This window comes from Eretmochelys imbricata, chromosome 2 (genome assembly GCF_965152235.1).
Source record: "Eretmochelys imbricata isolate rEreImb1 chromosome 2, rEreImb1.hap1, whole genome shotgun sequence".
Classification (NCBI taxonomy): Eukaryota; Metazoa; Chordata; order Testudines; family Cheloniidae; genus Eretmochelys; species Eretmochelys imbricata.
This window is the reverse complement of record NC_135573.1, coordinates 233,479,828-233,507,454: the sequence shown is the minus strand read 5'-3', so window position 1 is coordinate 233,507,454 and position 27,627 is coordinate 233,479,828. Positions and strand designations below refer to the sequence as shown.

Here is a 27,627-nt window from a genome sequence, read left to right as displayed (position 1 = left end):
GAAGAATGGACAGGCCTGTAACCAGAGCTGATCCAGAGAATAGAAGGGTATGCTGTCTGCCTGGTGCTAAGATATGGGATGTGGACCCGAGGTTGAAGAGGATCCTAAAGGGAGCGGGAAAGAATCCACTGATCGTCCTTCATGTGGGAACAAATGATACCGTTAGATTCTCGCTGGAACGTATCAAGGGAGACTATGCCAGGCTGGGGAAGATGCTTAAGGAAATCGAGGCTCAGGTGATCTTCAGTGGGATTCTGCCTGTTCCTAGAGAAGGGCAACAAAGGTGTGGCAAGATTATGACTATCAACAGATGGCTCAGGCAGTGGTACTATAAGGAGGGCTTTGGGATGTATGGCCACTGGGAGGCCTTCATGGACAGAGGACAGTTCTCTCGGGATGGACTTCATCTGAGTAGGGAAGGAAATAGACTTCTAGGATGGAGGCTGGCACAACTGATTAAGAGAGCTTTAAACTAGGAATCTGGGGGAGGTGGTTGGGAGATGTCCAGGTAATCTCCACGCTGGATTTTAACACTGAGAGGGAAGAAAACAAAGTAAGAGAGGATACAGCTGTGGGTAGGAGAATGGACATAAGGAGGAAGGGCAGTGTGGATACCAGTCTAATAGGTGATGCTGGCGATAGAATGTCCATGCCTAATCGGGTGAAGAAAGTGAGCGAGGCCAAACAGCAAAAATTAAGATGTTTGTACACCAATGCGAGAAGCCCAGGTAACAAAATGGAGGAACTAGAGCTACTGGTGCAGGAAGTGAAACCAGATATTATAGGGATAACAGAAACATTGTGGAATAGTAGTCATGACTGGAGTACAGGTATTGAAGGGTATGTGCTATTTAGGAAAGACAGAAATAAAGGGAAAGGTGGTGGAGTAACATTGTATATCAATGATGAGGTAGACTGTAAAGAAATAAGAAGTGATGGAATGGATAAGACAGAGTCTGTCTGGGCAAAAATCACATTGGAGAAGAAAACTACTAGAGCCTCCCCTGGGATAGTGCTTAGGGTGTGCTGTAGACCGCCAGGATCTAATCTGGATATGGATAGGGCCCTGTTTAATGTTTTTAATTAAGCAAATACTAATGGGAACTGCGTGATCATGGGAGACTCTAACTTCCCAGATATAGACTGGAGGACAAGTGCTAGTAATAATAATAAGGCTCAGATTTTCCTGGATGCAATAGCTGATGGATTCCTTCATCAAGTAGTTGCTGAACCAACAAGAGGGGATGCCATTTTAGATTTGGTTTTGGTGAGTAGTGAGGACCTCATAGAAGAAATGGTTGTAGGGGGCAACCTTGGCTCGAGTGATCATGAGCTAATTCAGTTCAAACTGAATGGAAGGATAAACAAAAATAAATCTGCAACTAGGGTTTTTTATTTCAAAAGGGCTGACTTTCAAAAATTAAGGAAATTAGTTAGGGAAGCAGATTGGACTGAAGCACTTATGGATCTAAAGGCAGAGGAGGCCTGGGATTACTTTAAATCAAAGCTGCAGAAGCTATGAGAAGCCTGCATCCCAAGAAAGGGAATTCATAGGCAGGAGTTGTAGACCAAGCTGGATGAGCAAGCATCTCGGAGAGGTGATTAAGAAAAAGCAGAAAACATACAGGGAGTGGAAGATGGGAGGGATTAACAAGGAAAGCTACCTTATTGAGGTCAGAACATGGAGGGATAAAGGGAGAAAGGCTAAACGTCAAGTAGAGTTGGACCTTGCAAAGGGAATTAAAACCAATAGTAAAAGCTTCTATAGCCATATAAATAAGAAGAAAACAAAGAAAGAAGTGGGACCGCTAAACACTGAGAATGGAGTGGAGGTTAAGGATAATCTAGGCATGGCCCAATATATAAACAAATACTTTGCCTCAGTCTTTAATGAGGCTAATGAGGAGCTTAGGGGTAATGGTAGCATGACAAATGGAAATGAGGATATGGATCACCTTATCCGAGGTAGAAGCAAAACTTCAACAGTTTAATGGGACTAAATCGGGAAGCCCAGATAATCTTCATCCGAGAACATTAAAGGAATTGGCACATGAAATTGCAAGCCCATTAGCAAGAATTTTTAATGAATCTGTAAACTCAGGGGTTGTACCATATGACTGGAGAATTGCTAACATAGTTCCTATTTTTAAGAAAGGAAAAAAAAGTGATCTGGGTAACTACAGGCCTGTTAGTTCGACATCTGTAGTGTGCAAGGTCTTGGAAAAAAATTTGAAGGAGAAAGTAGTTAAGGACATTGAGGTCAATGGTAAATGGGACAAAATATAACATGGTTTTACAAAAGGTAGATTGTGCCAAACCAACCTGATCTCCTTCTTTGAGAAAGTAACAGATTTTTTTAGACAAAGGAAACGCAGTGGATCTAATTTACCTACATTTCAGTAAGGTATTTGATATGGTGCCACATGGGAATTATTAGTTAAATTGGAAAGGATGGGGATCAATATGAAAATTGAAAGGTGGATAAGGAATTAGTTAAAGGGGAGACTACAGCGGGTCATACTGAAAGGTGAACTGTCAGCCTGGAGGGAGGTTACCAGTGGAGTTCCTCAGGGATCGGTTTTGGGACCAATCCTATTTAATCTTTTTATTACTGACCTCAGCACAAAAAGTGGGAGTGCGCTAATAAAGTCTGCGGATGACACGAAGCTGGGAGATATTGCCAATTCAGAGAAGGACTGGGTTATCATACAGGAAGATCTGGATGACCTTGTAAACTGGAGTAATAGGATGAAATTTAATAATGAGAAGCGTAAGGTCATGCATGATATGGCTGTGAAAAAAACTAATGCGATCTTGGGATGCATCAGGCGAGGTATTTCCAGTAGAGATAAGGCGGTGTTAGTACCATTATATAAGGCACTGGTGACACCTCACCTGGAATAGTGTGTGCAGTTCTGGTCTCCCATGTTTAAGAAGGATGAATTCAAACTGGAACAGGTACAGAGAAGGGCTACTAGGATGAGCCGAGGAATGGAAAACCTGTCTTATGAAAGGAGACTCAAGGAGCTTGGCTTGTTTAGCCTAACCAAAAGAAGGCTGAGGGGAGATATGTTTGCTCTCTATAAATATATCAGAGGGATAAATACCAGGGAGGGAGAGGAATTATTTAAGTTCAGTACTAATGTGGACACAAGAACAAATGGATATAAACTGGCCATCAGGAAGTTTAGACCTGAAATTAGATGAAGGTTTCTAACCATCAGAGGAGTGAAGTTCTGGAACAGCCTTCCAAGGGAAGCAGTGGGGGCAAAAGACCTATCTGGCTTCAAGGTTAAGCTCGATAAGTTTATGGAGGAGATGGTATGATGGGATAACATGATTTTGGCAATTAATTGGTCTTTAACTATTCATGGTAAATAGGCCGAATGGCCTGTGATGGGGTGGGATCTGAGTTACTACAGAGAATTCTTTCCTGGGTATCTGGCTGGTGAATCTTGCCCACATGCTCAGGGTTTAGCTGATCGTCATATTTGGGGTCGGGAAGGAATTTTCCTCCAGGGCAGATTGGAAGAGGCCCTGGGTTTTTTTGCCTTCCTCTGCAGCATGGGGCATGGGTCACTTGCTGGAGAATTCTCTGCACCTTGAAGTCTTTAAACCATGATTTGAGGACTTCAATAGCTCAGACATAGGTGAGAGGTTTATTGCAGGAGTGGGTGGGTGAGATTCTGTGGTCTGTATTTTGCAGGAGGTCAGACTAGATGATCATAATGGTCCCTTCTGACCTTAATGTCTATGAGTCTATGAGTTTACAGGGTCTAAGTCTATGATGAGACACCACATGGATGCACCTAACAGATGTGGGGGAGCACAAGGTGACTACGATTGATGTAACAAGCAGCAGTCAGAGCATGCCAGCTGCCTAGCCATTGTGGAGTGCTGTGTAGGCATCGTGACAGATGTAAGATTTAAGCAGAGACCTGAAGAAAAAGGATAATGAAGTGGTTTTGCAGATTTTTAAGGGGAGATTGTCCCATGCATAATGTGACACTGCTGAGCCCGAGCCTGCTGAAGCCTGATGAGTCATTCCTGAGCTGGAGAGTGTGATAAGTCACCAGAAGCAATTACCTGCAGGTCTTGTGACAGGCCCCCCACACCATTCAACCAGGGTTCAGCCAGTTCACGGGGAGGATACACCCAGGTGATCCCAAGGCAGATATATAGGTTCCTAAGGGAAGCAGTTTCTAGTCTGCTCAACATTTATTTGGCTGGGAGCATTTCCATTGCTAATAGTTTCAACAGACTGTCCTTGCTCCTGCTCCTGCTCCAGCTCTGGCTTGCTTCTGCCCTAGCCATGTCTGTTTCTATGCTAGGCAGCAGAGGAGAAAGCACAAAGACGTTTGAGGAAAAACTGGGCTGATGGATTGCATTGCTGGTGGAGCACAGGCCAATGTCTTGATAGTATATAAGCGATAGGTGGGTAAGGAACTGGTTAAAGGGGAAACTACAACGGGTCATACTGAAAGATGGAGGGAGATCACTAGTAGAGTTCCTCAAGGACTGGTCCTGAGACCAATCTTAGTTAAGATTTTCATTCCTGACCTTGGCACAAGTAGGCTTGTGCTAATAAAATTTGCAGACGACACAGAGTTGGGAGGTGTTGCTAATATGGAGGAGGACCAAACTATCATACAAGAAGATTTGGATGATCTTAAAAACTGGTGTAATAGATATGGGATGAAATTCAATAGTACAAAGTCATGCTTTTCGGTACTAACAGGAAAATTTTTTGCTATAAGCTGGGAATGTATCCGTTGGAAGCGTCAGAGGAGGAGAAAGGCCTGGGTATACTGGTCAATCACAAGATGAGTATTAGCTACCAACATTATGCGGCCATGAGAAAGGCTCAGGACTGGCTCTAGGCACCAGCAAAGCAAGCACATGCTTGGGGTGGCATAATTCCAGGGGCGGCATTCCAGCCACCCTTTTTTTTTTTTTTTTTGCTTGGGAAGTTGTGCTCGGAGCTTGGGGTGGAACATTTTTTGCTTGGGGCGGCAAAAAACCTGGAGCCGGCCCTGGAAAGGCTAATGCCAGTATCAGACAAGGTATTTCCTGTAGAGAAAGGGAAGTGTTAGTACCATTATGCAAGACGCTGGTGAGACCACATCTGGACTACTGTGTGCAATTCTGGTCTCCCATGCTTAAGAAAGATTAATTCAAACTGCAACAGATGAAGAGAAGGGCTACTAGGATGATCACAGGAATGGAGAACCTACCTTACAAGAGGAGATTTAAGTAGCTTGGCTAGGTTAGCCTAACCAAAGAAAGGATGAGGGGAGATATGATTCCTCTCTATAAATATATCAGACATAAACAGTGGGAGAGGAGTTATTTAAGGGCCAATGGTGGCACAAGAACAAATGAATATAAACTGGCCATCAATACGTTTAGGCTTGAAAGTAGATGAAGGTTTCTAACTATCGGAGGAGTTAAGTTCTGGAACAGCCTTCAAAACCTAACTTGTTTTAAGACTGTGCTTGATATGTTTGTGGAGTGATGAGATAGGCCATATTCCATTGTAGCCAATCTGTGACTCCTATTACTAAATAGTTCCAATGGCCGACACTAGCTGGGCAGGGCTCTGAGTTACTACACCTGTTCCCAGGTGTCTGGCTGCTGGGCCTTGCCCACATGCTCAGGGTCTAACTGATCACCATATTTGGGGTAAGGAAGGAATTTTCTACCAGATCAGATTGGCAGAGACCCTGAGATTTTTTGCCTTCCTCTGCAGCATGGGTCACCTGCTGGGTTGAACTAGAGTGAATTCTCAGTAACAAAGTCTTTAAATTAAGATTTGAGGACTTCAGTAACTCAGCCAGAGGTTTTGGGCCTACTACAGGAGTGGGTAGGTGAGGTTCTGTGGCCTGGTATGTGCAAGAAGTCAGACCAGGTGATTATGATGGCCCTTCTGGCCTTTAAAGGCTATGAGATTATACACAGGGTGGGGCCAAAGCTCTTAAAAATGAATACACGTAAATGTATTTGATGCAGTGGAGGAAGAGCCAGTGGAAGGATACAAAGGGAGATGATGTGGCCAAAACAAAGAGTAAGAAACCTTTGAACCTCCCATCTCCAGATTTCATAGCATGCTATTTATTACCATTATTTACATCACAGTAGCTCCAGAGAACTGGTTAGGCTCAGGGACCAATTGTGCTTGACACTTGCACAAACAGAGGTAGACATGGCTCTTGTCCCAAAGGGCTCACACTCCAACAAGATGAGCCGCATAAGAAGGCGAGACAATCAAATGTACTATCATATGGTACACTCATATGTAGACATTAGGAGCAAGAGAAAGTTGTAGGAAAGTGTAGGGCCTCTACTTAGTGGGGAAGGAGAGCTAATAATTGATGACACCTGAGGCGTTAAATGCCTGTTATGCTTCAATCATCACTAAAAAAGGTTAATGGTGACCAGATACTCAACACAGTTAATATTAACATCAAGGGGGAAGGAACACAAGCCAACAGAGGGAAAGAACTGGCTAAAAATATTTAGACAAATCAGTTGTATTCAAGTCAGCCAGACCTGATGAAATTCTTCCTAGGGTACTTAAGGAGCTAGTTGAAGCAATCTGAGAACTATTAGCAATTATCACCAAGAAGTCATGGAGGACAGGTGAGTTCCAGCGGACTGGAGAAGGCCAAATGTAGTACCTAGCTTTAAAGAGGGTAAAACAAAGAGGACCCAGGATATTATAAACCAGTCACCCTAACTTTTTGATACCTGGAAAGATATCGGAACAAATGATTAAACAATCAGTTTGTAAGCACCTAGAAGATAAGATTATAAAGATGAGCCAGCCAGAACAAATCATGCCAAAAACCAACTTAATTTCCTTCTTTGACAGGGTTACAGGCCTAGTGAAGTGGGGGGAGAGTGGAGGGCACGGAAGTAGACTTGATATATCTTGATTTTTAGTAAGGTTTTTTTTAAAATAAAACATGGTCCCATATGACATTCATCGAAGCAAAACAGGGAAATATGGTCTGATGAAATTACTATAAGGTGGCTGCACAATTGATTGAAAGACCATACTAACAGAGTTACCAATGGTTCACTGTCAAACTGGGAGGATGTACCTAGTGGAGGGGTATCTTGCAGCAGTCAGTCCTTGATCTGGTGTTAATCAATATTTTCATTAATGACTTGGATAATGGAGTGGAGACGATGCTTATAAAATTTGCAGATGACACCAAGCTGGGTGGGAATGTAAGCACTTTGGAGGACAGGATTAGGATTCAAACGAACCTTGACAAATTTGAGAATAGGTCTGACATCAACCAAATGAACTTCAGTAAAGTGCAAAGTACGTCATTAAGGAAGGAAAAAGCAAATACACAACTACAAAATAGGGAATAATGGGCTAAATGGTAGTGCTGATTAAAAGAATCTGCAGGGGATATAGTGGATCACAAATTGAATGCGTCAACAATTTGATGCAGTTGTGAAAAAGGCTAATATTCTGGGGGATGTATTAAAAGGAGCGTCATACATAAGACGTGGGAGGTAATAGGCCTGGTTAACTCGGCACTGGTGAGGCCTCAGCTGGAGTACTGTGTCTAAGACGAGGGGGGAGAGAGCTACACTTTAGGAACAATGTGGCTAAATTGGCGCGAGTCTGGAGGAAACAACAAAAATGATAAAAGGTTTAGCAACCCTGCCCTCTAAGGAAAGGTTAAACAAACTGTGCCTGTTTAGTTTTGAGAAAAGAAGACTGGGGGTGTTCAACTACAGTAAGGGCTGTTATAAAGAAGACTGGAAGCAGTTAGCTTGTTCTCCATGTCCGCTGATGGTAGAACAAACAGTAATGGGCTTAATCTGCAGCAAGGGAGATTTAGGTTAGCAAGTAGGAAAAACGTTGCAACAATAAGGATAGTGAATAGGCTTCCAAGGGGTGTTGCGGAATCCCCATTGCTGAAGGTTTTTAAGAACAGGTTGGATTAACATGTTGCAGAAATGGTCTAGATTTACTTGATCCTGCCTCAGTGCAGGGGTCTGGACATGCACGCAAGGTCCCTTCCAGCCCTATATTTCTCTGATTCTGTGCAGCCTATGACAGCTTTGTAAATACTTTTTCTTTTTTTATAAACAAGAGCCTCGCAAGCTAACCTGATCCTTATTTGAGTTTTCCCCTCAGGTCATTCTGCAGCACATGTGGGTGGTCACCAGCTGTTTCTCACCTCAGTCAAGCCTCTGGTTGGATACAACAACACCTACGGTTACAGAAGAAACACTCCATCTCTGCGCAGGCAGCCCTCACTGTTTGGCCTAGTCACCAACTTGCCAATTCACTAAGGGCTGGTCTATGCAAAAATTTGCACCAAACTAATTAAATTGGTTGTAATCCACACTTTATTTCAGTGCAAGTTTGTGTGTTGACAGATTTCAGAGTGGTAGCCGTGTTAGTCTGTATCAGCAAAAAGATCGAGGAGTACTTGTGGCACCTTAGAGACTAACAAATTTATTTGAGCCACAAGTACTCCTCGTTCTTTTTGTGTGTTGACACTCTTATCTTGGATTCAGAGTGTCACTTTGATGTGAATATACTGCAATATTGTGGTGCTGAGCAGCAGGAAACCCAGTGTCCTGTTTCAATTTTTGCTGGTCTGTGTTGAAGCTACATTGAAATAAGACACTTGTACGCCACACTGAGTGCACACAAACAGACTTGCACCAAAAGAACTCCAGGTGTGAATTAAAACCAAGCTAGTTATTTTGGTGCAAGTCTGCAGGTGGATCTGACAGAACTCCTATCACAGTACAGGCCACATTCCACTCTACTTTGAGCTGGATTGGTGGGTGTTGTGAGCATTTTAATTTGGGGACTTTGCAAGTGAAATATCTGATCATGTACATACAGAGTCACACTGTGCTGTCTGTCTATACATACTAAACATGGCCGGCTAACCACAGTTTTCTTTGATAATCTCTAGTCACTTGTTTAGACAAAACTCTCCCTGAATGAGCAGTGCTGAACTGGGCCCTAAAGGACCCTTTGATAGTGGAGCAGTAGATCCCAAGAAGAAAACCAATGAAAGCATATTTGAGGTCTTAGTAGTCTCTTGGCTTATATGTTCACATAGGTGCATAAGGAGGCATGAGATCCCTTTCCATCCCTGTGCAGAGTACCTGGACTTCAAGTCTGGGTGTACAGGAATAAGAAACACTGCAACATTCCCTGGCCAGAGTAGGTGGGCAGGAAGTGGACAACAGTATATGACACAAATGACACATTAGTCCTGTTAATAAGCAAGTCTGACATAATTTGGCTCTTTGCTCCGAGGACAGCAAGCCAGGAGCTCAGTAGTAGCATCGCTGACTCCTCATGCAGTTTTATGGCTCTGCTGTCCTTTGTGCAGAGCTCTATTTTAGTTTAGCTGGAAGAATGATGTGTGTTCTGTGTGTTGTCACTAGTCATTTTTCAGAAAGGCTGATTCTAGAGCTGACAGATGATGTAGGGGTGAGTTACCCTATGTCCGTGATCACTATAACAGTTATAAGGAATTCTATGCTTCAAAAGATTTAGATGAGAAATGAAACTCCGTGCACAGCTCCAGACGAATGCAGCACTGCTTATTACATGAACTGAAATTTTACTAAAATGTTTCATGTCTTTAGAATTATACCAGGCAGCAAAGCTCTAAATAAATTAGCACACCCCTATTACTTAGGCAGCCAAGAAAGGGAAAACAGAAACACCTGTTACAGGTAGTACTGAATGAGATGTTGCCTAGTAACTCTCAGCAGGGAACAGTATAAAGCCAGCTAGGTTAGCATTATAGAGGTTATAGATGAGTGACAATCTGAAGGTAGGAAAGCTCTGTGCAGCACAGCTATGATTCTTTCCTTTTATGTAAGTGCTTAGGAACCGCACAAAGGTATGTACAAGCTTATACAGATATGTGTTTGACAAACAAATTACTGAAAATATTTTTTGCACAGAAGCCTTTGCACCCATTGTCATCAAATCTCTGAAATGTGTAAAAAGATAGCAAGTCAAATGCCTCTGTAGATCCTTACAGTGAGTGGACAAGGCTTAGTTCTGATGCTATTTTTGCATCAGGGAGTATCTAGAGTGAAACCCTTTGCCCATGTCTGCTAATGGCACAGGCACAAGGGCATTGTTTGAAGGAGGAAGTGAGCTGCTCTTGCATCTGAACCATGTTTCCTTGAATGGTTTTAAATATGGTTGAGGTTTGGAGTTTAAAAAGCCACTTCCAACTAAGTCCACTTAAGAAGATTTCCTCTGTTAACAGTGTTTAAAGTCATGGTAGAATGAAAAAGTGATGATGTTTGTGTAAAACACCTAGCTTGTTTATCCCTGCTTCAGTGCATCATTTCCTTATGTAAGCGGGGGAATAGCCCTGCTATTGTGGGGAACTTTCCTGGCTTCTCTACTACCCTGGTGAAGTGGGTGAGTGAAAGGCTCTGAGTCTTCGCTTCCACTTCCTTTACCCAGTGGCCTCCCTTCCCTTGAGGACTCCCCTTCCGCTCTCCTGTCTGGCGGAGTCCTCGTAACCCCAACAAGGCTGGGCCCAAGATTCCTGGGGGACTCAACCCCCAACCCTGCTGTGGTCACCTAGGACAGGGGCTAGGGTGTCCCCACTCTGGGGTACTCTCTCTGCACTGGGCACTTCCTTGACCCACTAACCATTACATACAATGTAAAGCAAATGCAAGTTATTTAATCAACAATTAATTTTAAAAAGAATAAGGAAAAATGGAAAAGGTTAAAGGAAACACATCACCCCGCTCTGTGGCAGGGAACATCACAAACAGTGTCTCTGGAATGTCAGGGCAGTTCACAGTCTGTTCCTTGTAAGTCCCAGGCCTTCTTCTCAGGCCCTAGCTGTGCTGTAGGTTGGACTCTTGCTCTGGTGGTGGCCCCACGCTCTCAGGCTCTAAGTGGTAGGACCCTTCTTCCCAGTGTCACCCCCGCCCTGTCGGGGTTATGATCCAAGCCTGGCCTGCAGAGCCTCTTGGCTGAGGCGTCTCCCTGTGCTGGGCCTGCTGCCCAGGGTCTCCCCAGCTGTTCACCGCACCCAGTTCCAGACTGCTCCAGCCCCAGCTCCACCACTCTGTCTCTGCACTGCTGCTGCTCTGCCTCCAGCTCCCTGGGCTGCTTCTTTGGCCCTTCTGCCTCTGGTTGCTGCAGCTCTGCTCCCAGGACAGGTCTGCTCTGCAGGCTGCTTCTGTGACTTCTCTCAGCGCTGACCTACTTCGTGGGCTGCTTTTCTGGCCCCTCTGGCTCTGGTTGCTGCAGCTCTCTCCCAGGGCAAGTCTGCTCTACTGGTCTGTGCCTCTAGCTTTGGGGCTGCAGCTCTGCTCCTAGGACAGGGTCTGCTCTCTCTGGGCTGCTTTTCTGGTCCCTCTGGATCTGGCACAGCTCTGCTCCCCAGCTTAGCTTGGGCCCCTGCTTCCTCCTTCGCTTGGCCCCACTCTGTCTGACCCAGGCAAATCCAGCTCACACGGAGGATGGGACCTCCCTGGCCTCCTGACTCCCTGATTAGCCTGCCCGCCTTGTCATTCAGGCTGACCTGGAGCATTGGCCTCTCCCCATTGTTCCTGGGGGCTGTCAGTCTCAGGGTCCTGATTCCCCATCGACCCTTCCCCCTTTTTAGTACTTGGAGCTAGCAACTAAAACACCCCCACTGAATGTTAGTAAGGGGGCAACAGTCCCCTTACATTTACAAACATAACTGGCGTCTAAGAGCTGAGTTCCACTCTGTGCCAATAGTACCACTCGTGTCAGGGACACAATGGAAGTGGCTTGTGTCTTCCCGATTTAGAGGCTGCCTATTTAGAGGCTGTCCCAGCCAGCCATCCTCCTGCCCTCTCAATGCTGGGGGCTCCTGAGGGCAGGGGTGAGGGCTGAAGAGTACAGAGACAGACTGGTGCCTACAAAACAGGTTCCCTGTGCTGGCTGATATTCACTGGGAGTTTAAGGAATTTGAACCTACAGTACGGCTCCTTTGTTTTGACGTAGCACAGCCAGTACAAAGAAGCTATTGGGCAAGAACAAAGTGTGCCCTGGCTGTCTAGTTACAGGTCTTCCCAATCGGAAGGCTTCTTCACTGAGACGACGACCATCTAAATTAAATTCCAAAAAATAATTTCATCCCATTTTTTGAATTATGTTTACTTCTGCACTGTTCGCTGTAGTGTGAAAAGGCCTTCCTCTCGCGTTGCTGGAAGAGCCTAGGGCTAAGGTAACCATGCTCTGAAAATAGGTTTCTGGAAATGGATCTCAAGAAGTGGTGAAATCTAGCTTCCTTGGGGGTAGGTCTGGTCTGCTGGAAGAAATCGGGGAACACAAGGGTTATCATACATACTGGTCATGCAAGGCAATGCACCAAGTGAGTAGATCTGCTAACCTTGTAATAAGAGTCTCAAAGTCTAGAGTTACTTTCTGATGGCATCCAGGATATGGCATCCTTTAGCTAAACAAGCTAAGATATCATTTGGAAGATGGGAGAAGTAAGAGACAAAATCAGTGGTCTTTAAATACTTTACTTATCCCTAAATACTGCTGGGGTGATAGTGGTAAGATTAACGACCCTCACACCTCATTCAAGCTAAAATGGGGAGCATACCCTTGTGAGGTCTCCACTTGCAATCTCAACCCAATTCAGTTCTGGAAGAAGAATAAATTTGTCAGAATTGAATCTCGGTGGGAATTGCAGCAATTCAAAGCCCCCTTTGATTCTGTTGTCTCAGACTGGGGCTGGGAGAAAGTGTTAATACTTTGGACTTACATTGCCCCACTGCAGAGCTTTGAATTTCTGGGGTCAGTTGCTCTCACAAGTCGCTGCTTCAATGAAATGTCTCTCAGACCTGGAAAAATATGAATTTGCAGATGTGCATTATTTGCTTTTTAATCAGTACTTGATGAGCCCAACATAAAAGCAAACATTTTAACACTGAAACCTACAGGCCACTATGACTTGGATTTACTTTTCAAAGTTAATGTAGAAGTTTAAGTTAAGTACGAGGCAATCATTCTGAGGAACATTTTATTTCAACATCTACAAGATGGAGGAACACATCAATGTTCAATTCCATAAACATTTTGCATTATTTCATAGAAACTTAAACATTATAGTCAAAACCAATACATTGTACACATTCTTAAAACCAAATTCAAATGAACACAAATATTAGGCTAGAAATTACAATAAATATATTTTTACCAACATTTTCTCAACAGCAATAAAGCAAAACTCCAGCAGCACAAAGGATCTGGTAGTGAATTCATGTCTGGTACTAAAGTGAAGTATTGTTGTGAAAGCTACAAAAGATCCTTCTCTTACTAGTCTAAGCTTGGTTTAAAGGGATAGAGAATAAGACAGAGAATATCTTGTTGCCCTTATATAAATCCATGGTAAGCCCACATCTTGAATACTGAATACAGATGTGGTCTCCTCATCTCAAAAAAGGTATACTGGCATTAGAAAAGGTTCAGAGAAGTGCAACTAAAATGATTAGGGGTTTGGAACAGGTCCCATATGAGGAGAGATTAAAAAGGCTAGGACTTTTCATCTTTGAAAAGAGGAGACTAAGGGGGGATATGATAGAGGTATATAAAATCATGAGTGGTGTGGAGTAAGTGAGTAAGGAAAAGTTATTTACTTGTTCCCATAATATAAGAACAAGGGGCCACCAAATGAAATTAATGGGCAGGAGGTTTAAAACAAATAAAAGGAAGTTCTTCACACAGCATACAGTCAACCTGTGGAACTCCTTGCCTGAGGAAGTTGTGAAGGCTAGGACTATAACAGGGTTTAAAAGAGAACTAAATAAACTAATGGAGGTTAAATCCATTAATGGCTATTAGCCAGGATGGTTAAGGAATGGTGTCCCCAGCCTCTGTTTGTCAGAGGGTGGAGATGGATGGCAGGAGAGCAATCACTTGATCATTATCTGTTAGGTTCACTCCCTCTGGGGCACCTGGCATTGGCCACTGTCAGCAGACAGGATACTGGGCTGGATGGACCTTTGGTCTGACCCAGTACGGCCGTTCTTACGTTAACGAAACACTGTTGATACAGAACCTTTTGTCCAGAAGGTCTGGGACCATCATCAAACACATGACCAACATCACACTGCAACAGAAAAACAATGATTAGTTAAGTGAACACAAATCTCTTCAAGGTAGAATATCAGACAGGACTCCATGTTCTGCAGTGCAGTGCTATTCCACAACTTAGTTAAGAGTGACAACTCAGGGGGAAAAAAACCCTACAGGCTACTCAGACATTTCTTTAAGAAAAGATTTTCTACACTCACAGCGTGAGGAGTGGGATCAGCACAAAGCTAACAGCAAGTTCACAAGCTGTAAAGACATCCAAAGGAATGTGAGGTTATGAGTTGTTCTAAGAGATCCCAGTCTTTCCAGGTTAGCAGTAATACACAATAAGATGTACTCACTACAGAACCTGGCCCTGCTGCAGGCAAGATATGACCTGGTTCTGCAGGTCTTATGCACACAATTCTTGCTAACCTCTATGGAATACTTTGTCAATCCTATCTTCACACCTCTGGTACACTCTGAGGCATCAGGTCCTACAAAGTGTGGCCAAACACCACAGACATGTTTGTAACAGTTGGTCACATGAAATAATCTCTAGTGAATTGGTAATAGATTTTGTTCCTAAATTCCACCCTGAGTGTACTTAAAAAGATGCTCATCTTATCTGCCAGATTGTTCCCTCAAACAAAAATGGATTTTTATAGCTGATACTGCTTTGATCTTGACTCACATATCTGAATCCCAAGGGATGAGAAATAAAATTTTTCAGTGGTATCATAATACTTCCGGACAGACTAATTTGCTAACTGCATGGATGCAAACAAAACATATCCACAAAGATTTTATATAAATTCACACACCAAATAACATTTTCAAAAGCACCTGAGTGACTTAGAAATTTAAGTCCCATTTACTTTCAATGGGGCTTAGACGCCAAAGTCACTTAGACATTTTGAAAGTTTTACCCTTTGGGGGTCGAGGCGGATAATCGGCTAAACATGAGCTCCCAATGTGATGTTGTGACCAAGAGAACTAATTTGATCCTGGAATGCACAAATGGGGGAATTTTGAGTAGGAGTAGAGAGGTTATTTGGCACTGATGCACTCACTGCTAGAATACTTTGTCCAGTTCTGGTGCCCACAATTTAAGAAGGAGATTGATAAATTGGAGAGAGTTCAGAGAGCCACAAGAATGATTAAAGGGTTAGAAAACATTCCTTATAGTGAGAGACTCAAAGAGCTCAATCTATTTAGTTTAACAAAGGCTGCTAAGGGATGACTTGAATACAGTCTATAAGTATTTTATGGGGAACATATATTTAATAATGGGTTCTTCAATCTAGTACAGAAAGGTATAATAATCCAGTGGCTGGTAGTTGAAGCTAGACAATTCAGACTGTAAACAAAGTGTACATTTTTGACAGTAAGGGTTACTAACCATTGGAACAATTTACTAAGGTTTATAGTCTATTCTTCACCACTGACAATTTTTAAATCCAAGACTGGGTGTTTTCCTAAAGATATTCTCTAAGAATTACACTGGTGAAGTTCTATGGCCTGTGTTATGAAGGAGGTCAGACTAGATGATCACAGTGATAGATTCCAAGGCGAAAAGGGACCAATCTCTAGATATTGTTCTATGGCAAACTATGCAGACAATGAAAGAAAGATGAGGGAAGAAGAAAACACCATAAAGTCCTTCCGTACCACCTTCAAGATAAATGTACCTGTTTGCAAATGACTTCTGTGCTGGTTGATCCCAATGAGGTATCTGGATGCCTCAGGATATTGGCATTGCATTCATCTGTACCACATGCACCAAAAACTTCTGAAAATGAAGGCCATCCAGTGCCAGAATTGTATTTCTTCTCTGACCTACTGAGGACAGCAGATCTTGTTGTTAATCAAGAATATAGATGTTAATCAGATCTTTTTTGTTGTTTTCAATAGGAAAAACTGGCTTTTCCTTCTACTCTCTCCTTCACCTTTGGCACCTTAAAGACTAACAGATTTATTTGGGCATAAGCTTTCGTGGGTAAAAAACCACTTCAGATGCATGGAGTGAAAATTACAGATGTAGGCATTATATAATGACACATGAAGAGAAGGGAGTTACCTCACAAGTGGAGAACCAGCGTTGACAGGGCCAATTCGATCCGGGTGGATGTAGTCCATTCCCAATAATAGATGAGGTGTCAATTCCAGGAGAGGCAAAGCTGCTTTTGTGATGAGCCAGCCACGCCCAGTCCCTATTCAAGCCCGAATTAATGGTGTTAAATTTGCAAATGAATTTTAGTTCTGCTGTTTCTCTTTGAAGTCCATTTCTGAAGTTTTTTTGTTCAAGTATAACTACTTTTAAATCTGTTATAGAATGTCCAGGAAGATTGAAGTGTTCTCCTACTGGCTTTTGTATGTTAATACATGCATCTGTAATTTTCACTCCATGCATCTGAAGAAGTGGTTTTTTACCCACGAAAGCTTATGCCCAAATAAATCTGTTTGTTTTTAAGGTGCCACCAGACTCCTTGTTGTTTTTTTGTGGATACAGACTAACACAGCTACCCCCTGATACTTGTCTCCTTCACCTTTTGTTTTTGTTTTTTTTTGTGTGTGTTTGGGTTTTTTTAAATAGCATTTGGCTCAGTAAGCATCTTTTTCACTGCACATCACTGTTCCAGAACCTTTTCACCTAATAGATTTCTTGTTCTTTCTAGAGCACAAGCTTCTGTCTCATCAGTGGTGGTCCAGCCTTCTACAGTGTTTGAAAATGGCTTTCCAAATAGCTAACCACACTAGGCATTTTCCATAGAGCTCCAAAGGCCACAGTTCAAAACTTTATGCTTCCAAATACATTATTTTTAAAAAATCAAAGTTGAAAATTACAATAAGTTTTGGAGTCTCATTAGTTTAACCTTCCAGACAAGGTTCATACCTCAGCAAAAGCGACAAGCTGTAACTAAAAAAAGTCCAGCAGATCAATTCTACACGAGTCAATGGAGCTTTCTAGAATACAATGATCTACTGCCCCCAAGAGGTGACAATTAGCATTACAGAGACAACTACTACTTGTGGTTAAACAGGAACTGGAAAAAAATATGCTGAAAAAGATAAGAGACTGGGGGTGGGGAATCCTTGAGCCAACCTTTGCTCAGAAGGTACAATTCAAAATTCTGTTGGGAGGAAAAATAAAGTCAAAGATAATGCAAATCAATATAGCTAATCAATACAAAACCTGAAGATTTTACATCAATCACAGAACAGCATGGCATGAAAAATAAATGGTATTCAAGAATGAAACAATTTCAGGTTCTTTGCCTTAAGGGTTCCTTTTTACATCCATTTTAATTCTCTAAGCAGACATTTAAAAAGAGAGAACACTACAGTTAATCTATGGGATTATTACCAATACAGAACTAGTTCCACATTCATCTTAAAATCTATTATAAAGTAGGATTTATTAATGACAGTAATTCAGAATTGTTCATTTCTATGGATAAAAGATTTGTAAATCATTGCAACAAATCAAGACTGATTGCACTACTATGCTAAATATACTGAAGAACAAATCCTGAAGGTCTCCACTCAGGTTTTCATTCCCTTATTCCAGGGCCAGCTTTCTCAATGCTCCCCAAAAATCAGTGCTTACAGTGGCACCTAGTGGTGCCACCATTGAAGAGTTTCCAGTAGCAGAAGGGAGTCCTGTATCACAAATGCTCTAAAGTGAAACATTTAATTAAGCTAAATACGCATGTTATGGTGGGGCATGATGAAACACTGACAATCTTATTTCTGTGCCTTTCAGAAAGACATATTAATATGTCTAAAAAGAAAAGGAGTACTAGTGGCACCTTAGAGACTAACCAATTTATTTGAGCATAACATTTAATGTTTCTAAAATGGCCAATGTTCACTTTAATTCAAGTCAAAAGTAGCAATGTACATCTGGCACATAATTTGTAAATATTTTACAAGCAATATAATCTTTGCAAGAATGCGAGACTATAGCGAAGGAAGGACTGGAGGATCACTCTAAGGGCTACTGTTCCATCTATTATACAAAGGCACAAAGTATTATTGAAAATGCTCAGCTACAGGTTTGCAAAAGATGTACAGAGTTTGGCCCCCAACACCTAGGGATCTCAGGGGTCTGCTAAAAGCCAGGACAGATTATCACACAGAGAGACCTGGTCCATCTTCACTGTACTGCATGGCTTCAACTGAACCAGTTCTCCAGGGGCTCCTCCAGCTGTCATCTGCTGAGGGAAACATGCCCCCTCACCTCATGGGGGTATTGGACAGTACTACAGAGGCTCATGGCAGGAAAGTTAACAGAGCTTGCAGATTCCCCATATGGGTTGGTGAAGGGACATTATGTGGTCCCCAGTCCTGCCCCACTCCAGCTATGCAAGGCTCTCTGCAGCATCTGGGACAGCTTTGCCCCAACACATATGGGCAGGGGAAAAACCACATGCAGCTTCCTAAGGCATGGCCTGAGTCAATACCGTCATCTGGTTAAAACTTCATCTACTTCTGCTTCTTTTTGTCTGTTTTAATAGTTCCAGAACACAAGAATAAGCTCTACATGTTCATACACTAACTCCCCGCCATCACTCCACACATAGTACATGAAAATTACAACAGAATATTGATAAATTGTCAAGAAACAACCACATTTCCTTACATTTATCCTTCTGTTCATTTAAATGAATGATACTCTGTAAGGGCCCTATCTGAAACCTAGTGAAGTCAATGGAAATTTTTTCACTACAACCTCAATCGGTTTTGGATCTGTCCCTAAATTTGCTAGTTCATTTAGTCTTCTACACCAGTTTTACAATGTTTAAACCTTACTGGAGAGGTTTTCCATTTTCAAAGGATCAGTCTTCTGAGCTATTAAACCAGCTTTCAAACAGAAATTGTCCCTGTGTGGTTTACTAGTAGGTATATCACTTATATCCTCTAACAGAAACATTTAAGTAGCCACAAAAATGCCGCTGTTCAAGATCATATTTGTCCTTTGAAGTACTTAATCGCAGAATTTATGGATAACTGGACTTTCCCAAAACATATGCATTAGATTAGCCTTCACCATACTATATCTTCAGCACATGTCATTTGCTTTGATTTCTACTTTAGCCACCTCAATGGAGTCCTGATAATTCTAAAAATGCTTTTTGCAGTAGAAGTCTCAGCTGTGTGGTTATTGAAGATTTGAGGTTTCATTTAAACTCCATAATTCGCTATCTATGACGGTTGCGGTCTTTGTTCCATGTATTTTGAACCTTTTCCACTGAGTAGATATATCTATATACTTATTACTCTCTGCTACCATATGGAGAGAGAACTTTTTGTTTATCCTTGGCTAAAACTCCGATGCATTTTAAAAAAAATACGGATTTTTTATTGTGAAGTTCTTTGTGTGTGTACAGCTCAGCTAAACTAGGATGAATGATTCTCTTTTTAAATACTAGTTTTTCTATTAGCATTGTGTAGATCCTTCTTAAAAAATTGAATCATGGAAATTTTTTCTCTCAGTCCATTTTAACCTATGAATTTTCCTGTTTCCAATCTTAAAGGATAGGCTGTTCCAGAATGTGATTTTTTTTTTTTTCCCCTGTAGCAATGGATCAAAGCCCAATTTATTTGACAATTCTAGCCATGCTTTTCTAGAGCAGTGTGTTACAAGATCTGTGTGTGTGTGTCTGTGTGTGTTTTTCTTATTGCAATAAGACTAGAAGTTTAGTACAAATGAAAGCAACTGACACAATTCTCTTCAATACTGACCCATCTTCATGCTTCCGTCTTTATTTAACATTCAATATAAAGGATGCTTTAATGTAAAGGAACAGCAATTGTTTTTGCAATTTGGGAATTTAAAATCTCCCTGATCTGCTGGAAGGTATCACTTTTCTAGCCTATTGCAGGCTTTTTACCTTGTCTCCACAGAGTTTTGCAACATCTTACTAGCTTCTGAACATTGATTTTTAAAAGTGTTTATGGGCAATGATCTAAAAAGCTACAAAAGTTTAAGCAGTGTTCATTGGTATTAAATATATTTCCATGCTCACCCAAAGGTGAATTTAGTCCGTTCCCAATTACCACGATCTAGTTTTATCACCATTTATTGCTGGGTCCTGCTTAATTTTTACTATGGCCTTTACATTGTTTTATTTTATAGCAGTTCCTCAGGTTCCCACTGAAGTTCTAGTCTGAAATGTATGTTTTAAAACTTTTATAGAAATTGGTATGATTTCAGCCTTATCCCAATTTAACTCTTAGTTGGAAATAGACAAGGCAATTACCTAGGTCCAAAATATGAGGAACCATCTTTTCTGGCTCAGTTACAGACAGTAGAGCCATCTGCATATAACATTCCTAGACACCCTATTGACAAACTTAGATGTTGATGATCTTGCAGAGTGTGTAGTGCTGATAAGGGGGATATGGAGAGGAAAAGCATAGACACTCAGGGCCAGATTTTCAAAGGTATTTGAAAATTCCATGTAGTGGGAATAGGTTAGACACCTAACTACCATTTGCTTAGCAGGAGTTCGGCACCTAACCTGCTTAAGTGCCTTTGAACATCCAACTAGATGCCTGTCTGCTTCTTAAAGGCACCTAATTATCTTAGAAAATCTGCCCCTCACAGGCCAGTAATGTCAAGGGTATGCAGAGAATAGTAGATTCCCATGCCACATTTCCTAGGCACTTGTGCCCCTGAAGATCTGATAAGGGGAAAAGGAGGGAGGCCTGGGGGCAGATATTATGGTGCTCAGACACAGTGGGTTGGCAGCAACCATCCTCACTATATAAAAGTAGGTGTACAGTAACAATTTTAATAGAAAACCAAGACTACTGCTCTACGGCAGAGTAAAGCTGATGCACTGCCTCCAGAAGAACAGGGTCTGGAGAAGGACTACTCAGCGGGCCAGTAAGTACTTCTCAGGGCTAAGCAGTCTAATGACCACTTTTCCTTTCAGGATCAAGCCCTTAGTGCCCCTGGTAATTCTGCAGCTGTCAAGATGCTTTGGCTAACCTGAAAGTAGGAGGGACTATGGAAATCCTTGGTGAGTGCCTCTGTGGACAATAAACATCTGAGATAAGGGGGAACCATCATGCTGGATCAAACCAGTGGCCTATTTGGTGCAATGTTCTGTCTCCAAGAGTGGTCAGCAACTGCTGCTTCAGAAGATGGTGCAAAACCCTGCAGTGGGCAGTTATGAAATAACCTGCCCCCAAAGAGAGTTTCTTCTTTACTTCCATTAGTCAGAGGTTAGCTTATGCCATGGAACATGAGGATTTATATTCCTCCCCAAACTCTTGGGTGTGTTTTACTATTATAACTGGATATTTTTGTCATCCATGTAAATGTCCAATTCCTTTTTGAATCCTGATAAGGTCTTGGCCTCAATATCTTCTAGGGCAATGAATTCCCCAGGCTAATGGCGCAAACTAATATTTCCTTTTCCTTTAAATCTGCCACCTTTCAATTTCACTGATTGTCCCTTTGTTTTTCTAGTATGGGACAGGGTGAATATGCCTTGTCTACCTTCTCTCTACCATACATTATCATTGTCTCCTTTCAAAGGTAAGCAGATCCAATCTTTTCACTCTCTCTTCATACAAATGTTTTTCTATGCCTCTAATCATTCTTGTTGTCCATCCCTGAACCTCTTCTACACAGACTCAGAAGCAACTATGCCTGGGCACAACAGCCCTGCCTAGCTCTAAAGTCAGTGGTAGTGTTGCTTAGTGGATACAGCACTGGGTGGGGATTCAGAAGACCTGGTTTCTATTTCTGGCTCTTCTATTTTCCTGCTGAGTGACCCTGGGCAAGTCACGTCCTTGCTCTGTGCCTCAGTTTCCCCAACTGGGATATGGTGATAAAGATAGTAACCTTTATGAAATGCTGTGAGATCTACTGATGAAAAGTGCTATATAAGAGTTTGGCTTTAATAATAATACCTGCCTTTCTTCCCAGCTGTAATGTACATTCTCAGTTCACTTTACTGAATGCCTTTCCAGCATCTAGAATCAGAACTGCAATTTGTCTGTAAACCTGTGAAGACATGTCAAAGCTAGAATAGTTGTCAATAGCAACACCAGCTTGGCTCACTCTGGGAGAACATATTCTATTTGTTTATCCATAACTCTGACAGTCTTACAAATAAAATTAAGGAACAAGGATCATCCAGTCACTTTTTTGGGGATTTAATATGAAAGAAATGAAAATATCCATGAGTGTTTGTGGTAAGATGGAATCTTCAATGGCTGCATTGAAGGCCCTGATTAATCTTTTCTAAAGTTAAAACTCTTCCAACATAAAATTCCATGCATCAAGTCCCAGTCTTCTCCCATTATTCAGAGAAGTGACTGATCCCCATTTATTTTTCTTTCCTTGTAGTTTTATCCCAATAATTTCTCACTCGTCATTTAAATCTCTCCTTAAAACGCACTTCTGCAAAGCCTTTCAAAATGACCGATGCTCAAAGCTGGATGAGGACAAACACTATAGGACATGCCTAGGTCCCAGCTTCTGGAGTCATGTGACTATATCAGACCCTCCGTTTTTTTTTTTAAAAAAAAAGTAGGTTTCTAGACCTCCTGGTTGAAAATGTGACACAAGTGTAATCAATGAAGTCATGTCTGCCTGAATCTTCAGACATCCTGAAACAATAGCTCAGAGGTGTGATCTGCTCCATTAATCTCAATGAAGTATTAGCTCCAAGACCTGCTGCTTTGGGGCTCAGCCCATATCAACCAACAGAGGCCTCTGTGCAGCAGGGGAAGAGTGCAGAAGCCCAAGCCCTAGCCCTGTCACTCAAGCAGATACACCCCGGGAAAAGTACAGCGGTGGGTACTGCTCTCTCCAGAGGGAACCCTTTCCGCATTCTTAAGAGGAGGAGGGACCCTGCTTCTGCCTCTAGGAGGGGAAGAAATGGGCCCTATGCCACTGCACCTGCCTCTATGAAGTGAGGAGGTCCTTCTGTTTCCACCATTCCAAGTGATGGGGAAGGACCACACAGCATTATGATATGCCTAGGGGCTGGGCCCAGACTGCTTTTGCTCGACCCTGCATGTGCTGCAATCTCTTACATCAACTCCAACTCTCCCCAGTGGACCAGGTGCTGTGTGTGTCCAGTTTGTTTTGAATTACACCATAAGCATCTTAGAAGGTCATCTTGTTTTCTTACTTCCTTGTAATGTACCAGGCCCACTGTTAGCAAACAAGTAAATAATAGGTGACATTAGGGATCTTCATGTGTTTAAGAACAGGGCCCAATACATACCCATGTCCCTGCCAGCATCTTGGAAATCTCATGCAATTTTTCGTATGCTAGCATCAAAGGATTTTTCGATAGTCTGGGCTATGATTTTTTCCCCCTGTTAAGAATATATTGCACTGCCTGTCATACTAAGAAGCTCTTAGGACAGCCATATATGCTGGAATTTTGAAGATCTTACCTGAACAATGGGGCATTGCAGTATACACAATGGTACATTCCTGGATCTCTGTTATTCAGATAGATTCCAGTAAATGGCTAAAAACCAACATAGTATTAACATACTACTTTCAAGGTTCAACATCTGGAACAAACATGTAGAGGGTCAGATTTGAAACAGGGGAAAAAAACAGACGGCTTCACAGGAGGCCTTTGAGGAACAAACAACAAACACGCACACAAAATCGAGGGGAATATGCCTTTGGATTAACAGTGAAGATTGCCCCGGCCTTCAAAAGCTTCCAGAATACAGTCTAACATCAAATGTGTAAATCATCCAGGTAGTGGAGCCAGTGTCACGACCTTCTAAGCTCATGAAGTGTGCAGCACCTCACAGATCAAGTCACTTAAATAGAGTTCAACAACTTCAAAGTACTCTACAACTAACTAATCCTCATAGCCCCTCTGGGAGGTAGAGAATTGTTATCCTTATTTTACAACTAAGGAAACAGACGCAGGTTACATGATTTGGTCCAAGGGCACATGGCAAGTTAGTGACATAGAACTAAACCATATGGCCTTTCAGTTAGAGAATGAAATATAGCAGGGTGACAAGGTATGAACATGGTCTGGCATGTAGAGGGTTACTCAGTTCCAGCCTATTACATGGCTGTTGTGGGTGGGGTTATAAAAGGAAAGAGGAAGCTGGTGCAAAGGAGGCAACCGCAGGGGAAAGGTGTATTCTGGTTGGAGCTGGAAAGGGCCCACCAATTATTCCCCGGTAATTTGAGTTGATTTGTTTTGGTTTTGAGCTTTGTTTTTGGAACTCAAACAATCCCTAAAGAAAGGGCTAAGTCTGCACACCAGCTTACAAGCACACAGTAACTGCCACATTGGATCAGACCAGTTGCCCATCTAGGCCAGCACCAGAGGCCTCAGAGGAAAGAAATCCTGCAGTAGATGGGGATAAAGAGCCCCCAGAGAAAGTTTCTCCCCAACCCCCAATAGCTAAAGGATGGATTAAGCCCAGAAACGTGAACAAAATGAGATATATTTCCAGTACCGTCTCCTTGACAGGCATCAGACCTTGTGCTTACCACTTCAGTTCCTTTTTTTCTCATGATATAGAACTGTTTCGGAGTCAATTTCTTTTGCCAATCAGTGGTGACAGCTGTTTCATCATATCTAGTCAGAGACCCCACATCTTTAACTGGAAAAAGAAAAGAGTATATAATTTAAAATATGTGCTTTTCTCATCTTGAAACACAATCTGTTGGCCATTGTCCACTTCAACATCAGGCTGAAAATTCACTTTGCCCACAAACAACTGAACTTGAGGTTTATGTGGGTAATATATAGGTGAGGAAGGTGGGGCTGGGAGCTGAATATTGCCACACCCAACAGAGGAGCAGGGCATGCTGTTGCAGTGCAAAACTCCACACCTGCTCTCTATGCTATGGGCTGGAACCATGACTGCAGTCCCTACACACCACTTACGTTAAAGATACTGGAGCTGTGTAACACAGCCCCTGTCCTGGAACTCCCCAAGCTTGGCCCTCCATTCACGCTGGGGTCAGCACAGAGGCCCCTTAGTCACTGCTCTGCTGGTGCACCTTCTTCACCCAGGTGCAGGGTTTGGCATAATTTGACCCTTAGAAATCAGAGCCAAAGCTAACAGAGATGTTATCCTCATTTATAGACCATCAAAGACTAGAGTAATGGTTCTCAAACCGTGGGCCACTTGTGGCCCAATCAGCGTACATGGCCCATAGGCACCGACTTCCCCGCTTTCCCCTGGGTCCTTGACCTCCTGCTCTGCCCTCGGCCCCGCCCCCACTCCACCCCTTCCATGCAGCCCTGCCCCGCCTCTTCCCAGCCCTGCCAAGCCCCCATTCCAACCCCTTCCCCAAAGTCTCTGCCCCCTCCCTGTCCCTATTCCAACCCCTTCCCCAAATCCCTGCTCCGGCTGTGCCTCTTCCCCAGCTCCTCCCTCTCCCTCCCAGCACACCACCAAACAGCTGTTTGGCGGAGGCAGGGGGAAACGCTAGGAGGTAGGCAGAGGAGCGGGGACGCGGCGTGCTTGGGGAGGAGGAGGTTGTGAGGCCGGGAGCTTGGCTGTCAGTGGGTGCAGAGCACTCACTAATTTTTCACTGTGGGTGCTCCAGCCCTGTGGGTGCAGCCCACATAACACATAGAGAGCTATATATGCGGCCCACAATGGTAAATAGGTTGAGAACCACTAAACTAGAGGAACTCACTGATACATTGTCAGCAATGGTGGTGAAATATCCCACACAATGTATGGAGTGGCTACCCGAGCTCATCCATAGGTTAGAACACACACAAATGAATGGGAGAGGGATAGCAGAAATCAGAGCATGGGTTCATCATTGATACATGGACAGGGAGCCCAGAGTACCAAGTCACAAAAGCCTGAACTACCAGTACTCCTATGCATGCTGGTGGTAGGGAGTAATAGGTTATTAACACAGCTGCTCACAAAGTGAAGCTGTTATAGAATTGCAAATATTAGCCTATTTGGTACCAGGTGTATAATCTGTGAAGTTTTATTTTAAACAACTACTAACTAGGATCTGAAAAATTCACAGACTAGTGGAGCAGCAATCTCAGAAATGTCACCCTTCCCCTCTTCACTTTCTAGTGGGTCAGGGGGATGGGATAGATAGATTGTAAACTCCTTGGGGCAGGGACTGTCTGCTAGTCTGTATTTGTACAATGCCTAGCACAATGAGGCCCCATAGTAATGAAGAATATTATGAGATAGCAATGAATTGTTTGGGGAGGGATGTTATGTGTTCAACAGTGACCTCAGAACATCCCTGATAACTATGTCTCTCCAACTAATTCAGCAATAAGCTAAGCTAAGGTGAAGAGGAGTGTACACAGGGGCAGATAAGGGATGAGAAAAAACAGACCATTGCCATATTCATAATTGCATGCTCCACAGGTTTAACTGATTGCCTATTAACTTTTACCGAGCGATTCCTGATCTAGCAAGCAATTCACCCATCAAAAAAGCCTTTAGAGTCATTAAAAAGACTTGAGATAGGAGGCTCCGAGGAATGGGATACAGGGCAGATGAGTGTTCAGCACAAACACCATTTCGCATGGCACCCTTGTTGGCACTCAGTGAGCTAAATGATCTCCTGCAGGCCAGGATCAACACAGGCCACGAGTGCCCTGCCCAGAGCCTAAAGGGACACATGGGCGGGCGGGCAGCAGAACGGCGGGAAAGGTTTCTGTGGTTCCTTAAGCTGGAGCCTGTATTTTCCCTGCTGCCTCCAGTCACCGCCTGACCAGGCGCTCTGGGTGCTGAGCGCCGGCGGGGCCCACGCGGTCAGCTCCAGCCGAAGTTCCGCCTCCCGGGCTCCAACGCTTCGAGCAGTTCCCTGGAGCCCCGCCCAGGTGGGCACAGGAGACAGCAGAAGTTTCCAGCGGGGAAACTCCTTTGCCCTCAGCCAAGCCCCTGGACCCGCTCCCAGGCACGGGACGCTGAGCACCCCCTAGCGCACGCGGCGGCCGGCGCGCGGGCGGGAAGGCGGCGCCCAGCAGCAGCCCCCCGGCAGGCGGAACGTGGCGCCACCACCGAACAGCCCCCGCGCTCAGGGCAGGCGCCGGCGGGTGCAGCGTCCTGGGCAGGGAGCGGGCGGCCCCGTCCCGGGCACAGCTAAGGGGGGCTCGCCCGGGCGCTCAGCTGCACGGAAGCCTGTGCCCGGGGGAGCCGGCAGGGCAGGGGCAGAGAGCCAGAAGGAGCGGGCCCGGCCCCGAGAGCAGCCTGAGCCCCGCCAGGCCTTCCCCCGAGCTCCGCAGCAGCTACCTCTGTCCGTGTGAGCAGCCCGGGACCGCCGGCCGCTCCCGGGGTCCCCAGCACCAGCGGGGGGAGCCCTCGGAGCAGCCGGGCCATCGTGCAAGGGCGGTGCCCACCCCAGTGCAGCTCCGCGGAGCCTCCTGCACGGAGCGCGCAGGAGACAGCGCTGGGTCTGCCTGGCTCCACGGCACTAGACACCTGCAGCCGCCCAGAGACCCGGGGAGGGTCCTAGAGCCCAGCCACCACGGGAAGCGTCTACAGGATAAAATTAGAGCCGGGCAGGGAGTCAGCGGATAAGGGCC

General features: G+C 43.7%; 1 protein-coding gene across 1 annotated transcript in view; it reads right to left on the bottom strand.

Annotated features, from left to right (window-relative positions):
* The window catches only part of MSRB2 (methionine sulfoxide reductase B2), a 51,299-nt gene extending 23,878 nt beyond the window's left edge, over positions 1 to 27,421 (bottom strand). The window contains 7 exon segments of the mRNA XM_077808758.1: positions 14,049 to 14,077; positions 14,079 to 14,126; positions 15,781 to 15,928; positions 23,519 to 23,595; positions 24,594 to 24,706; positions 26,807 to 26,906; positions 27,335 to 27,421. Of these exon segments, the coding sequence (XP_077664884.1) occupies positions 14,049 to 14,077; positions 14,079 to 14,126; positions 15,781 to 15,928; positions 23,519 to 23,595; positions 24,594 to 24,706; positions 26,807 to 26,906; positions 27,335 to 27,421 (602 nt within the window).
* Positions 27,422 to 27,627: the final 206 nt, after the last annotated feature.